We start from the raw sequence: 13,977 nt of genomic DNA on the forward strand, positions 1-13,977 counted from the left end.
ATTGCAATCGGTATATATAATCATTCAGATCATCTAGTTTTCATTTAATTTTTACTTAAAATTATATTTCTATACATGTAAACATGTTTGGAGAACATGTAAGAGCCATATAGTTACTGCTATGACATAGCATATCTAATGAAACTTGAATATACCTTCGACAAACCATCTGATATGAGCCCCATCCCATGAGGATTCATGTCAACCTTTTCACCAGTGAATGGGTTGCCAACAAGGTAACCCTAAAAAGAACAACAAAAGCTGTTATTAGAAGCAAGAAAAAGAATCAACTTTATTTTTATAACTATGCATATCATGTATAAACTATTCTTTCATTTATTCATGGAAAAGAGTTAAGTGTTCATTGGAGTATAAAAGACTTTTTTTTTGGTTGAGCATATTGTTATTTAATTGAGGCATATTCCTTGAACATATTGTCAGTTAGAGAATTTAGCAATAATATAATCGAGGCATACCCATGTGCATCATAAAAATATACATTGAATTGGATAGTAAATATACTTCCTATAATTATGACACTGTTATCAAGTAATCTGTCATATACTGTTTTCAGTGTTCACATGAATTGGATAATAAATATACTAATGACACTGTTTTCAAGAACTGCTCTACTAATCTGTCATTGTGATGAACAATTCAAGAGAAACGACCTGGTAATGGGCATGGCATATATATACCTTGAGATTAAGTAGTGGCTGTTTCCCAGCATTAATATTCCTGATCAACACAAAGTAAGCCATCATCATTTTTGCACAAATAAAGTTGAACATTTTAACACTTTATTTAACTTAGAAACTTATTTGTCTGCACAGGCATGCTTTTTCATCTGCATAAATATATGTACACACAACATTGTATACAGTATCAGTGCACAGCTAATGCAGTAGAGGCTAGTTATCCAAACTCTGATGGAGAAACTATAAAATTTGGGCCAACAAATCATATTATCAGTTATGTTTTGGTTGCAGTGTTCTATTTTTCTAAAGTATGTCTAATTAAGTTGCATGCTTTTTACATTGACGTTTCTAAGGGTGGCATCCAACTTATTCTTGCAGTAAAATATAGTGATCATAAGAGCCAGACTTAGATTTGGAGTTACCTTTGGATATTAGATGAGCAACAAGTGGAACAGTCATCCCAGCATATGAATTACCAGCAATGTAGAAAGGACAGGAGAGGAACAGTGGTCTGTGGATGGTCAATCGACCGCTGCAAAAGAAAAAAAAGAGAGAGAGAGAGAGAGAGAGAGAGATTGAACAGCTACAATGGAAAGATAAGCATTATATTATCTGCATTTATTACAACTCTGCTCAACATTTATCTGAAAGTATCCTACCTTTGTGAGAAAATCATAGACTTGTAATGAAGAAGACATGTCCCCCACCTCATCAGCAGATGCAGAGTCCTTGGCAAACGAGAAGCCAGTTCCAACTGGAATATCTACAAAAATTACACTGGAAAACTGCAAGCCATTACTTGTTAGAAAACATTAAAAAAATGTATGAAACAAAAAAAAATGGAAGGAGCTGAAACAGAAACATATTACTTTTGTCCAGGAATATTGATGATACATTAATGTAGACAAACTTTCATTATATTTGTAGTTAGCAGCAAATCTTACATGACCTACAAAACCAACATGAAGAGTATCCATTTAGTATATCTAACAACTTCAGAGATAGCTAAGGAAAGACAATAATATAGATATTTGATTTGGAAAACCAATCTGATAACTAACTTGGGTTAAGAAAATGAAGCAGTGCATCAGTACAGGTCATTGAATATGAAATTTCTGTCTGATTATGTACCCTTACTTTCTAATCTCAGTCCAAACTTGACCCAACCTATTCCTACACCTAAGACACTAAGAAACCAAGACAAGCCACTGCAAGAGACCCTGATAAGCCAATCATACAAGTGTCAAAAATATCACCACACAAAAATACAACCTTCTTTGTTCCTCCATCTCTTCTATTTCTCATGATTAGACCATAACATAGATCAAAGTAAGAGCTGGCAAAAGTTTGGCCATTACCACTTGGATCTATATATGCAAACCAGATATGACAAGGTAGATCATTTCACTGAAATCCACTAGGTACTGTGGCTGCCGCATCGTTATCTAGATCGAGACCAGCGAGTACTTGGCCTTGACTCTATTCTCTCAGCGGCCTCAACCATGTAGATTAGATTAACTTTCCCATTGTCAAAAAAGCAAAAGCAAATTCACCCTTTATCTGCATTACATGTATGATCCAGTTCGGTCATTTCTCTTTCAGAACAGGTTTATTATTTCAGTTGTAGATCGAATCCATTGCAATCTCATCAACATTTTTTACGGAATCAAAGCAACGGATTTTAGCTGCCATGGAATTACAGACAGTGTGATTGTGCAGTATAAGCTGAAATCGGTATCTGAGTGTTGAAAGAGAATCATAAGAATTGGTCAGTGAAGGTCAAAAAGCTACCAATTTGGAAGTCCAAACTGTTGAATCCGGAGCACCCCGGACCACCAGGAAGTCAAGAGTATGAGGGGGTCCTCCTCCGGGTTCCCCTCCGACTTTACAAAGTAGTAGAACAGCTCCACGCCCTTCACCTCGGCCACCGTCACATAGCTACAATAACAAAGCAAGTGGCAGTGAGAAGCGCAGAGAGAGATGGTTAGGGGAGGGAAGCCATCGTCTGGCGTGAGACGTACCCCGTCCCTAAATAGAAGAGGAGGGGCCCTTCGAACCCAGGGAGATGGGTGACGACAGAGGCCAAGAGCGCAAGAGCGAACACAGCGAGCGGATAACGAGCAGCAGCTGCGGAAGAAGCCGACGCCTCGTTTGAGGATCGAGACATGTCGGCCGTGAGTGGCAACTACTCTTCCCGTCTTGTTGTTCCGAATATATATATATATATATATATATATATATATATATATATATATATATATATATATATATATATATATATATATATATATATATATATGAATGATTTACCTTAGGAAAATTTTTTATAATAAATTGACAAAAAATATTCTACAAAATATTTTATTTTTTGTCAGAACATTTGAGGAATCATTATTGAAGATTTTTTTTCTATTAGATATATTTGAGGAATCATATTTTTAATTATTTTTTGGTACAATATAATATGTAGACAAAATTATTTTCTTGATTTTGAACACAGAGATCAAAAGGATAAAGTGAACAAATGAAGAAGTTTAATATAAGAAATGAAAAAAAATCAACTAACAAAAACGTAGCCACCTAAATATTGAAACAAAGGGGAAATATTATAATTCATATTCGATTATAATTAAATAGTGGATAAATTTGTCTTTATGACTGATTTATAGCTCTCTTTTTTTCCTAAATACTGCTTATATAAGTATTATATTTAAAATCAACAGATGGCAAACTATAGTTGCCGAAGTCAAATGCACCCAATACTGGTCTGACTTTAGTTTGACCATGGATTTCACTTTGGGCTCTGCCAGTTAACCAATCGCGACGGTTATAGGCGGTTACGCCGCGTCCCAACCGCAAGCGCCTACGGTCCCGCGTCCATCGAAACTAAATTTACGCATTTGATACGATACCCATGACCGTCTCGCCGACACTTGTGGTCATCGGCGTGGATTCCTGTGGACCCACGGCGAGGCCGTCCTAAGCCGCTGGTAGCCTAAGCGGGTAACTTTGCTTTGAGTGTATGTAGTTTTCGTTTGGTCCCGCGTTGGTCACATTTGAGGTGATTGGTTGGACTAGTGTGGACCAATCATTTCCATGACACGGGTACAGTGACGGGTGAAAGATGTAGGTGTGTGTTACTTTTAACAATGAGGGGGGCACAAGCCGTTCGTGAGCGGTAGGCGCCAACTCAAAACGTACGTCGCTCTCTCCTTTTTCCCTCCTCTTTGCCCCATCCATCCCTCCGTTTCGCCGCTCCGCGATCCTTCCTGACCTCGGTTTCTCTCGCTCCGATTCCGGTGATTCCACCTTTCTCTCACTTGATATTTTTTCTTTTGTCGTCGAGATCTTGATTTCTTGATAGTGGAGCAAATATAGGGTTTCTTTTTTGGTGATGATCGAGACGTCGCTTTCTCTTTCAAGCAGAATGATTTTGATGGTAGCCTTTTGGTTGAGGTTTCCATGAAATATTTCTGTGATTCGTATGCAATGTGCTCGTAACTACCTATTTTGTTCTTTTTTGCCACTAATTTCTCAGAGCTATGATGTTATTGAGAGGATTGGACCTCTATCCCGCTTCCTCGAAATCGATTGTGGAGACTCCATTGGTTCGATTATGATCTATGTTCTATTTACAGATGATAACGTTTAAGAGTATTATAATGATCCGAATAATTGGTTATAATTTAAATATCTTCACATGATTGCACACAAAAAAAATAAATTAATTTGATGCTTCTGTATCTTTGATCACAACAAAACATCTTGCATGCGACCGAAACTGCTTGTATTTTGGTTCATTTGATACCTATATTTTATAGGCATTTAAAATATCATAGATTATGTCTATGATTGTCTTGAGGCCATAGAGATGAAAGCCCAATCCTTTTAATAGGAATTTAGCTCGAGTCAAATTATTATATTGCTGTTCCAATTTGACGCAGATTTTTTAATTATTTTAGTTCATGATCATGTTGATGCAATTTTGAGTAATAAGATACTGCCTTTTACAGGGTAATATAGATTTATTTGGAAACTGCTACAGCATTGTTGGTCTGGGCAATGCTTAGATACCTTCCAGGTTAGAAGGCAGGGATGAACATCTCTGCTCTTCTAACTTCTGCAGGCATAAATATTGGCTTCTGTGCTCTTTTCTTGTCACTGTATTCAATCTTGAGGAAACAACCTAGCAATCTCTATGTTTATTTTGGCCGGCGGCTTGAAAAGGAGAACAGTAGGTATCAGGACCCTTTCACTTTGGAAAGATTCGTGCCCTCTGCTGGCTGGATAGTGAAGGCTTGGGAAGTGACAGAAGATGAAATCCTATCAATTGGTGGTCTGGATGCAGTGGTTTTCCTTAGAATATTTGTTTTCAGGTGACTGCAACTAGACTTTTTAAAATATTGTTGGTGATCTCGTGTCCCTTTTCTTCCTATTACTATGTAGTTAGATGTGTGCATAATCAGGAAAATGAATTAAAGAAAGAAAAATAAAGGAAACTTCACAAACATAGTTCTTACTTCAAACATCAAGGATAATCACAAGGTAAAAATTTGCTTGGATCCTTTGAATTATTTTTCATGCTTTCTTCTTGCACTTGGAATTTACTGTTGGTATGTGAATCTTGTTGATGATTGCTTTTCCCACTTCAGAAAAAGAGTCAACGCTTCTGCCCGAAAACCATTGACCATCAGCATGGTGGCATTGAAGTCATTTGACTTGTATGGTAGAAACTAGAAACACAATCGATATGGTTGTTGTCCTTCAAAATTGTTAGATAAGATATATTTATCTGAAATTGGAAGACAACTCATGGTTGTCTTACCTATTGTGTTTTGAGATATTATCATAATCCATCATAGTTTTGTAATATAGACAGAATCTCCCTCTTTTTTCTCTTGCATATATAATTTCTTGTTATGATCATTGACATGCTTAGAGAGAATTGTGTAGATACACAGGGTTCTTTTTGCTCACTCTGGTTACTACCAAACACCTTTCTTCTCTTGTGATTTACTGCTTAAAAAGTACTGCTTTTACCTATAAACTTTGCAAGCATATTAGTGACAAGAATTTGAGAAGATGGCAAAAGGTGTACATTAAGATATTTATATCAGGAAGAAGGGAACATATTAGCTTCAACTTCAAGGATATAGTATTAATTCTCTCAAGTGTCTTTGCTAACATAGTTATGTGAGATAAAGGTGATGCATCTGATTCTCGATTAATTTACAGAAAATAAGTCTAAATAAGCTTATTCTTATCTCAAAAGAAAACGAAGTCTAATCACATTTTGCATATATAAAAATATTAATGCAGAATTTCAAATTGTATTAGTTGCTAAAATTGGTCATATTAAAGTTGGGAATTATGAAAAACAGGACGAGCTTTTGACGATGATAAATACATAGACCCTGCCCCCTAACATTAACATATACTCCATGGAAATCTTTGATTGGCTGTGAAAGACAGTTAATTTAATTGTTGTCTGGCATGGATTTTATTGTCTGGTGGAATTATTACAGAGTCACAGACATGATACTGCATATGTACTTATTTATTGGAACTTGAAGCTTACTAGGTCAGTAGATAAGATGTGCTGCATGTGATTTAAAATTTATGAACATGGCTACCAGTGTCCTTTAAGTGCCTTTAAATTCATCATGTGTTCTTTCTATTTGGAGATGGTCCAATTATTTCTCCTTATAATATTCGAAGGCTATACAGCTTAAATTGAAAATTGGATGATGACACTCATTCCATGTCATGTGCTATTAATTAGACATATACTAAGATTAGTAATATATTTGTTGTTATTTCAGAACAGTATATGATACATGTTATTTATTGGTCACATACTGCATACAGAATCTACAACAAACTAATTTATTGAAATTTGTTGTAAAATTCACCTCCACAGTATACGTATTTTTTCCATCACTGCTGTGGTTTGTGTATTTGGAGTGCTTCCAGTTAATTATTTTGGCCAAGAAATGCAGCACGGGCGCATCTCTTCAGAATCATTAGATGTATTTACAATTGCAAATGTCAAAGGAGGGTCAAAATGGTAAGGATTGGTTTTTTTCCTTTTTTGAAGATTACTTTTATATAAGAGATATGCTTGGTGATTTTTTTTATTAGCACTGCACATGCTTGCTGCTATTACTGCTGAATGAATTGAATGAAAAAGAGTTAGTTTTTAAATAAGAATTGAAACAATATAGACTAAGGAATGTAATTCCTGTTCTTTTTCTCATGGTAATCTCAACATTGTCTACCCTTTGGAACAGAGCTTACTCAGAATTTATGGATATAAGCAGACAACTTTAGAGGGAAAGTGAAAAAAGGTTGTTTATCAGTCCTTAGTTCTTTTAATCTAATTTCAAAGTAAATGTTGGAATATTTAAATGAAAAAATCACCCCTTGTAAAAAGCTATCTTCTATGCATTAACTCTCCAGAAATTAGAACTCATCATTTGTAGTAATTCTTTCACAATACATCAAGTAGAAGCAACATGGAAGGTACAAAAAACATGATTTTGAGATAAAAATATATATTAGAGAAAGGTAGCCATATGATTTCATTATAGAACAAGAAATGTTTACGTTCGTGAACAAATGAGAGATCGAGTGAGAACCATTTCATGTGAACATAATCAAAGGAGACATGCAAATGCCATCATGGTTAGACAAGTTAAATTGATCAGTGGGGTGAGTTTTTTTATATTGTATTATACTACAAACTATGTTTAATTCTTTATGTCACTTGATGAGTAAAAGTGTGATTAATAGAATGCTGTCTGTTGGTCTCAAGCAACCAAGAGACAGTATTCTATAATAATTATCTGAGAATGCTGTCTTTTAGTACAATCATCTTCTGTGCATCTGTAATCTATGATAATTATCTGAATGCTATCTGTTTAACTACAGATATAATGCAATTATTCTGGTATGTGTATCTGAAATTTGAAGCTTGACCATAAGAGCAACTGCTATCTTCACATCATCCACTATTCAACATTAACAAAGTTTTCTGTATTTTGCAATCACAGGCTTTGGGTCCACTGCACTGCGTTATACATTATAACCTGTTCAGCTTGTAGTCTTCTTTATTCTGTAAGAATTTGTTTCTAAAGTGTCAAAACTAAATTATCTCATCTTGCTCTTTTATTAGTGACATTTTTTTTTGTTTATTTTCCAGGAATACAAGAACATTTCTCAAATGAAGCTAGCTCATGTCACTGGATCCCCTCCAAATCCTAGTCATTTTACTATTCTTGTTCGTGCTATACCAAAATCGACAGAAGAATATCTGACCGATACCATTAGAAACTTCTTCACAAATTATCATGGATCAAGTTACTTATCACATCAAATAATCAGTCGAACTGGGAAATTTCAGAAATTTATGGTGTGTATTCAACCCTCTTTATTCCTTTTGTCATGTAAATATCAATATATCATGTTGGAGTACTATATAAAAATATATTTGGAATTTATCTGTTTGGACGTTATGGAACATTTTATGCTCAACAATGACTTATATGTATTTGATTTCTGATGAATGTTTCATGTAATTTGTTCTTTTCTGGAGCACTGATTTTATGCTCTATGATGACTTATATGTATCTGTTTTCAGCTCAACATGCTGAATTATCATGTATCATGTAATTTCACGCTCAACAATGAATATATATTTTGTTTTATGGTTTCATTTTAATGCCCTATCATCTGTGTGCTAATTCCAAATTGATATGTTTTGTGACTTGCTTGTAAAAGGGAGGCATTTTTTGAATCAGTGTGTCATATGTTTTCTCTTTTGCTAAACTTGTTATCCCTATGGTTATCTAGATGTACCCAGTGATAGCTAATCTTCTGTCATTATATTTTTGATTCTTACTCTGCTAGTAATTTTCATCATTTTTGGCTAGAGAGATCCTCATGATGGTTGAGGATTTGGATATAATATGAAAGACTCTTCTTTGCCAGATTTTGCATAACTTCACCATTATTAACTGCCACAATGCAGGATCTTTAGTTTGGCCATCTCTTCTCTCTCTCTCTCTACTTCTATACTCTTTTGTGCTAATATATGCATATGCACCACGTGTGATCATTCCAAGTTTCCAACATATGTCTGGTCTGCAAGAAACTTGGGGTTGTTCCTTTATCCTTTGTGTTATTTTATTGTACATTATTTACTATGATCTTAAAACTATATTAGTAAGTATGATGAATGGCATATTGGAAATACAACACAACAAATGTAACAGACAGTTGATGGCATGGGATACAAGTAAGAAGGACCGGTTAAGGAGATGCCGCATATAAAAAGAAAAAAGAGAAAGCTGTTGTTCCCAAATTTTTGGGTTAAGACTAAATGGATCCTTCTCCACTATTTTATTTACTGCTTTACTGCAATGGCACTAAATAATGGAGGGCTTCTAATCTTTTATAATTGTTTCTGACCATGTCTTCTTTAGTCTCCCCTCCCAATTTTAATATTTCAATTTAATCTATCCTTTTTAATGAAGCTGTTGGTCTTCTTTTGACATGCCATTTTAGACTTCTTAATTCTTTCTTCATTTTTTCAATAATATCTTGACCCACAAGAGAAAACAATGTTATAAATATAAACATTTTGACTATAGAAGATAAATTCACCATTCACAGAAATATAAAAGACATGTGGTGCCTTTAACTATCTACATAAAATACTTTGAGATTTGTTATCAAGACACTTATGTCCTAGTAGAATCTGAATTTGGATTTATTTAAGGGATGCTAAGCTAAACTCAAATCCAATTACCTTAGTAGGTCTGAGATGTTAAATTTTGCTTTAATCTGTCCCAATTTGTATAAGAATCCAGTTACACTTTTTTTTTCTTCTCGTGTAAACTTTTTTTTATGTATTAGCATTTATGTCACATTGGACTACTGAAAGTTCTTGTTTGCCTCTTCTGTGTGTATGTTGGTCAAGTGTAACAATTTTTCTCCTTGTTTCAGGTGTGAATATAAAGCTCCAATATAATAGTACAATTTCTCATTGTGTTCTGTGTTTCTGTTGAAACAATCTGTTTATGGCAATTTTTTCTATTGCAGTACAATGCAAAGAAGGTCTACAAAAAGTTTGTCCGGATAAGAGTCACTGCTCTAGACAATAAATGCAGACCAAGTCTTTATAGATGTGGACTTTGCGGAGTAGTGTCCAATTCTTTTCAATTTTACCACAGTGATTATAATGGAAAAAGGACAGATCTGCAACATTCAGACACAAGAAAACGAAAGGTATTTTTTCAGATCTAAGCTTGTTTTTTTCTAATGAAACTCAAAAGATTTGAACTTAACATTTCCTGTTTTCTTTTTTTCCTACTTGTTGAACCGGATGAGCAAAATTCAATTAGATGAACATATAATAAGCCATTTATGTGCCTAACTGTTTTCCCTTTTACAAATAGGAATGCTCAGCTGCCTTTGTTTTTTTCAAGACCCGCTATGCTGCTGTTGTTGCTTCAAAGGTTCTTCAGACTTCAAATCCCATGCAGTGGGTAACTGGCATTGCTCCAGAACCATGTGATGTTTATTGGCCAAACCTATGGATACCATTTGGGCAGCTTTGGATTCGCCGACTAGCTACTCTTTTGGCTACCATCGTTTTCATGTTTTTGTTTCTTATCCCGGTAACCTTTGTGCAAGGTCTAACCCAACTAGACCAGTTACAACAGAAGTTCCCTTTTCTGAATCGTATACCTAACAAGTAAGTATTCTTGTCCTGTTTTTCTCTTCAGGTTATCACTCAAATTCTCATTGATTTTTCTTGTTAAGAAGCTACTAGATCATTTCTATTGTGACCTGTATGCATTTCAAACTAGTTATAAAATGGCATACTATTTCATTACAAGTTGATGCAAAGCATTTTACTGTTTCCATCAATCCTAAAATAAACTCTAACTCTGAGATTATTCCATGAAAACAAATCATTAATCTTGGTGCAATTATGGCTTGTTATCTCACAGTAAGTACTTCCTCTATCAAAACCTCCTTATGGATATTGGAGGATCGAAATTCCAGCTGTAACTTATATTTATTGAGCCTTCCAAAATTTGATCCATGATACATCTTTCCTTGCTTATGTTGGATTGGAAAGTGAGAGATATCTGACATTTTGTAATGTAGTCCAGTTATTTCTAAAGGGAAAGTCATTTGTCTATTTCTACATGTGGGGTACAATTGACACTTAATTATGTCCCAAAGTTTTTATAAGGGTCACTGTAATGCCAAATCAATATATTGTGGATAGAATTAAGTTTTAGCATCAATTCCTCTGATTAAGCTTTTTTGGTTTATTATTAGTGGTTAGAGGATTTTCCTTGTTGCCCATTTTTATTTAGATGTCTTAGTTTGATTTCTGTTTTGTAATATATTTTCATTTTCCCTGGAAATCCATGACGCTATATTCTTGTTCATAGTTATTTAAATAATTACAGTCAGATGGATTTCTCAATTAGCTGACAGATAAATATCTATACAATCTTTTTAGTTAAATGACTATTGCGTCAAATACATATTTAGATTGCTTGCTATGGATGGTTAAGTTTGAGATGATCAATGTAGGACAAGATTGTTTTATCAAATTTAATAATGGAGATATTTTCCTTTATGATCTCTGGTATTTATCAATGTAGGAACTGTATTATCAAATTTAATCATCAAGATGTTTTCCTTTATGATTTCTGGTCTAAGTGGTTCTGTTTTTAATGTGCTTGAGTTATTGGTTCATCAAGATGTGTCCTATGGATAGCTTTCTTGATTATTTGGCGTTCATCAATTCAGTTCTTTCTTGATCGCCTTAGTCAAATATTATATTCATGTTTGCTACTCGAGTCTCACCCTGTTTTCTTTACTAATGGCATTGCTTAACAATAATAAAGGCTGCTAATTGATTTTTTTTTTTTCTTTTGTCTATTTTGTGGGGTAAAATCTTAAATTTGCTGTCAATGTGCAGGGCTTTTGTGATCCAGTTCGTGTCAGGTTACCTGCCTAGTGTCATTTTACAGGTCTTCCTCTATTCTGTTCCCCCAATGATGATGATGTTTTCTACTGTGGAAGGGCCTATTTCGCGCAGTGGCAGGAAGAGAAGTGCATGTTGCAAAATACTATACTTCACCATATGGAATGTATTTTTTGTGAATGTTTTATCTGGATCTATCATCAGCCAGCTGCATATCTTTTCTAGACCAAGAGACATTCCTGTCCATCTCGCCAAAGCAGTACCAAGGCAGGTAAAATTTAGATCCATGTTTTTATTTTCATCCAGTTCCAAAATTGTGTAATGTTATATATGATGTTTTCTCAGCTATATAAGCTTGGTGTGCTGTTTCGCTTATGTTACCACGAGTTCATTTTTGGTGAATTACTGATCTCCTACGCTGCACAAGAATTAGAATGATGATCTAATGCTTTGTGTTGCCCTGTTGCAGGCAACCTTTTTTATTACTTATGTTCTGACATTAGGTTGGGCCAGTTTATCCTCGGAAGTCTTGCAAACCTTTTCCCTATCATATAATTGGATGCGGAAATATATATTCAGATTGAAGGACGATCCGAATGCTGTGCCGTCCTTTCCGTATCACACTGAAGTCCCAAAAGTGCTGTTGTTCGGCTTAATTGGTTTTACATGTTCAATATTGGCACCTTTAATAGTGCCATTCTTGCTGGTTTACTTCTTTCTTGGTCATCTCGTGTACCGTAACCAGGTGAGTCCTTTTATGCTTTATGGGACAACTGTTGTAGCCATGTTTTCATCTATCTCTGTGCTGAACAGGTCTGCATATTACTTATATATTGTTTATATATCGTTTATGCCAATTAGATAGACATATAAAATACCATATATATTGTTAATCTTGAAGCAAGTCTAACAAAGACTTCTCATTGTTTCGCCTTTGAAATTTGCAGATTCTAAATGTTTACAGCTCATATTACGAATCTGGAGGGCGGATGTGGCCCATCGTGCACAACACCACTGTTTTCTCTCTGCTGCTGATGCAGATTATTGCACTCGGAGTATTCGGAACAAAAGATGCCCCGGTTGCTTCGGGTTTCACTATTCCACTTCTGATCTTCACACTTCTTTTCAGTGAATACTGCAGGCATCACTTCAATCCCATATTCAAGAATTTCTCTGCCCAGGTTGGTGTTTGCAATTTAGAGCGTGTAATAAGCTAAAAATGCAGTTGATATCTACATACTTATTCATGTACATGATTCTGGGATCCCAGGACTTCATCGAGATGGATAGAGAAGATGAGCAAACTGGTCGAATGAAGGATATTCACATGCAGCTGCTCACAGCATACTGCCAGCTCCCCCCACCAACTACTAATACTGAAGAAACATATTATGATGATTCTGAAACTGGTGGTGCTCGTAATCAGGTCACGATCTGAACTCTCTCTCTCTCTCTCTCTCTCTCTCTCTATATATATATATATGTTTATATCAAACAATGATTTTGACTAAAGATTACTTGAACTGCGATTTTATAGCATCATACACAGATTCAACTAATTAAAGTATCAGGATGTATTCATGTAACTAACATCATGCACTGTGCTCCCAATGTTGGTTGTCACTGGGGAAGGTGTTCATTTAACTGTTTCAAATCTTTTTCGGAAATAAACTTCTGCTCGAGCAGTTGCGCATCCCTCCTTTTATTAATTGTCTTTTATTAATGTTGGAATACCAGTAGTACGATGATTTTTATGGCATCTGATTATTTATTGTCAACTAATTGTTCATATCTAGAGATAGATGGATCATAATGTTTAAATTTAGTATTATGAAAACTTATAATCCAGAAATTCGTTTGTGTTGTAGAAATATCCTATCACATGCATAGGTATAGGCTCCCAAATAGTGTTACAAATGTAATTATTACTGGCTGTAATATTTGCTTGCGTTTGCCCCCAAACTGTATAATCCTAAATCCTGCATTGGAGGTTGTCTCATGCAATCAATCATACTACCTTTTTCTCCTTTACGGCTGCGAGGATGGTCTCCACATTTCTACAAAGCTAGTGGCAAAGCATCACAATATTTCAGCATCATCAAATATTTGCAACTTCTTCCTTATTTTTCATTTTGACATAATGCATTTATGTAATATAAAAAATAATAAGACTACAAGAGAAACAGCCAACAAAATCAATAAAATGATGAGCAGGCCATAAGCAATGAATCCCTATTTGCTTGCTCTAAAATACATATTTTTTTTTTT

General features: G+C 34.9%; 1 protein-coding gene across 1 annotated transcript; it reads left to right on the plus strand.

Annotated features, from left to right (window-relative positions):
* The first annotated feature begins 3,881 nt into the window (after nt 1-3,881).
* On the plus strand, nt 3,882-13,275 carry LOC135609828 (CSC1-like protein RXW8). Its single transcript, XM_065103504.1, has 11 exons — nt 3,882-3,997; nt 4,712-5,074; nt 6,619-6,765; nt 7,751-7,814; nt 7,900-8,109; nt 9,801-9,986; nt 10,157-10,455; nt 11,704-11,980; nt 12,179-12,454; nt 12,657-12,890; nt 12,980-13,275. Exons 2-11 carry the CDS (start codon nt 4,794-4,796, stop codon nt 13,145-13,147), a joined length of 2,142 nt encoding a protein of 713 aa, XP_064959576.1. The 5' UTR covers nt 3,882-3,997; nt 4,712-4,793; the 3' UTR covers nt 13,148-13,275.
* The last annotated feature ends 702 nt before the right edge of the window (nt 13,276-13,977 follow it).

This window comes from Musa acuminata, chromosome BXJ2-4 (genome assembly GCF_036884655.1).
Source record: "Musa acuminata AAA Group cultivar baxijiao chromosome BXJ2-4, Cavendish_Baxijiao_AAA, whole genome shotgun sequence".
NCBI classification, from domain to species: domain Eukaryota; kingdom Viridiplantae; phylum Streptophyta; class Magnoliopsida; order Zingiberales; family Musaceae; genus Musa; species Musa acuminata.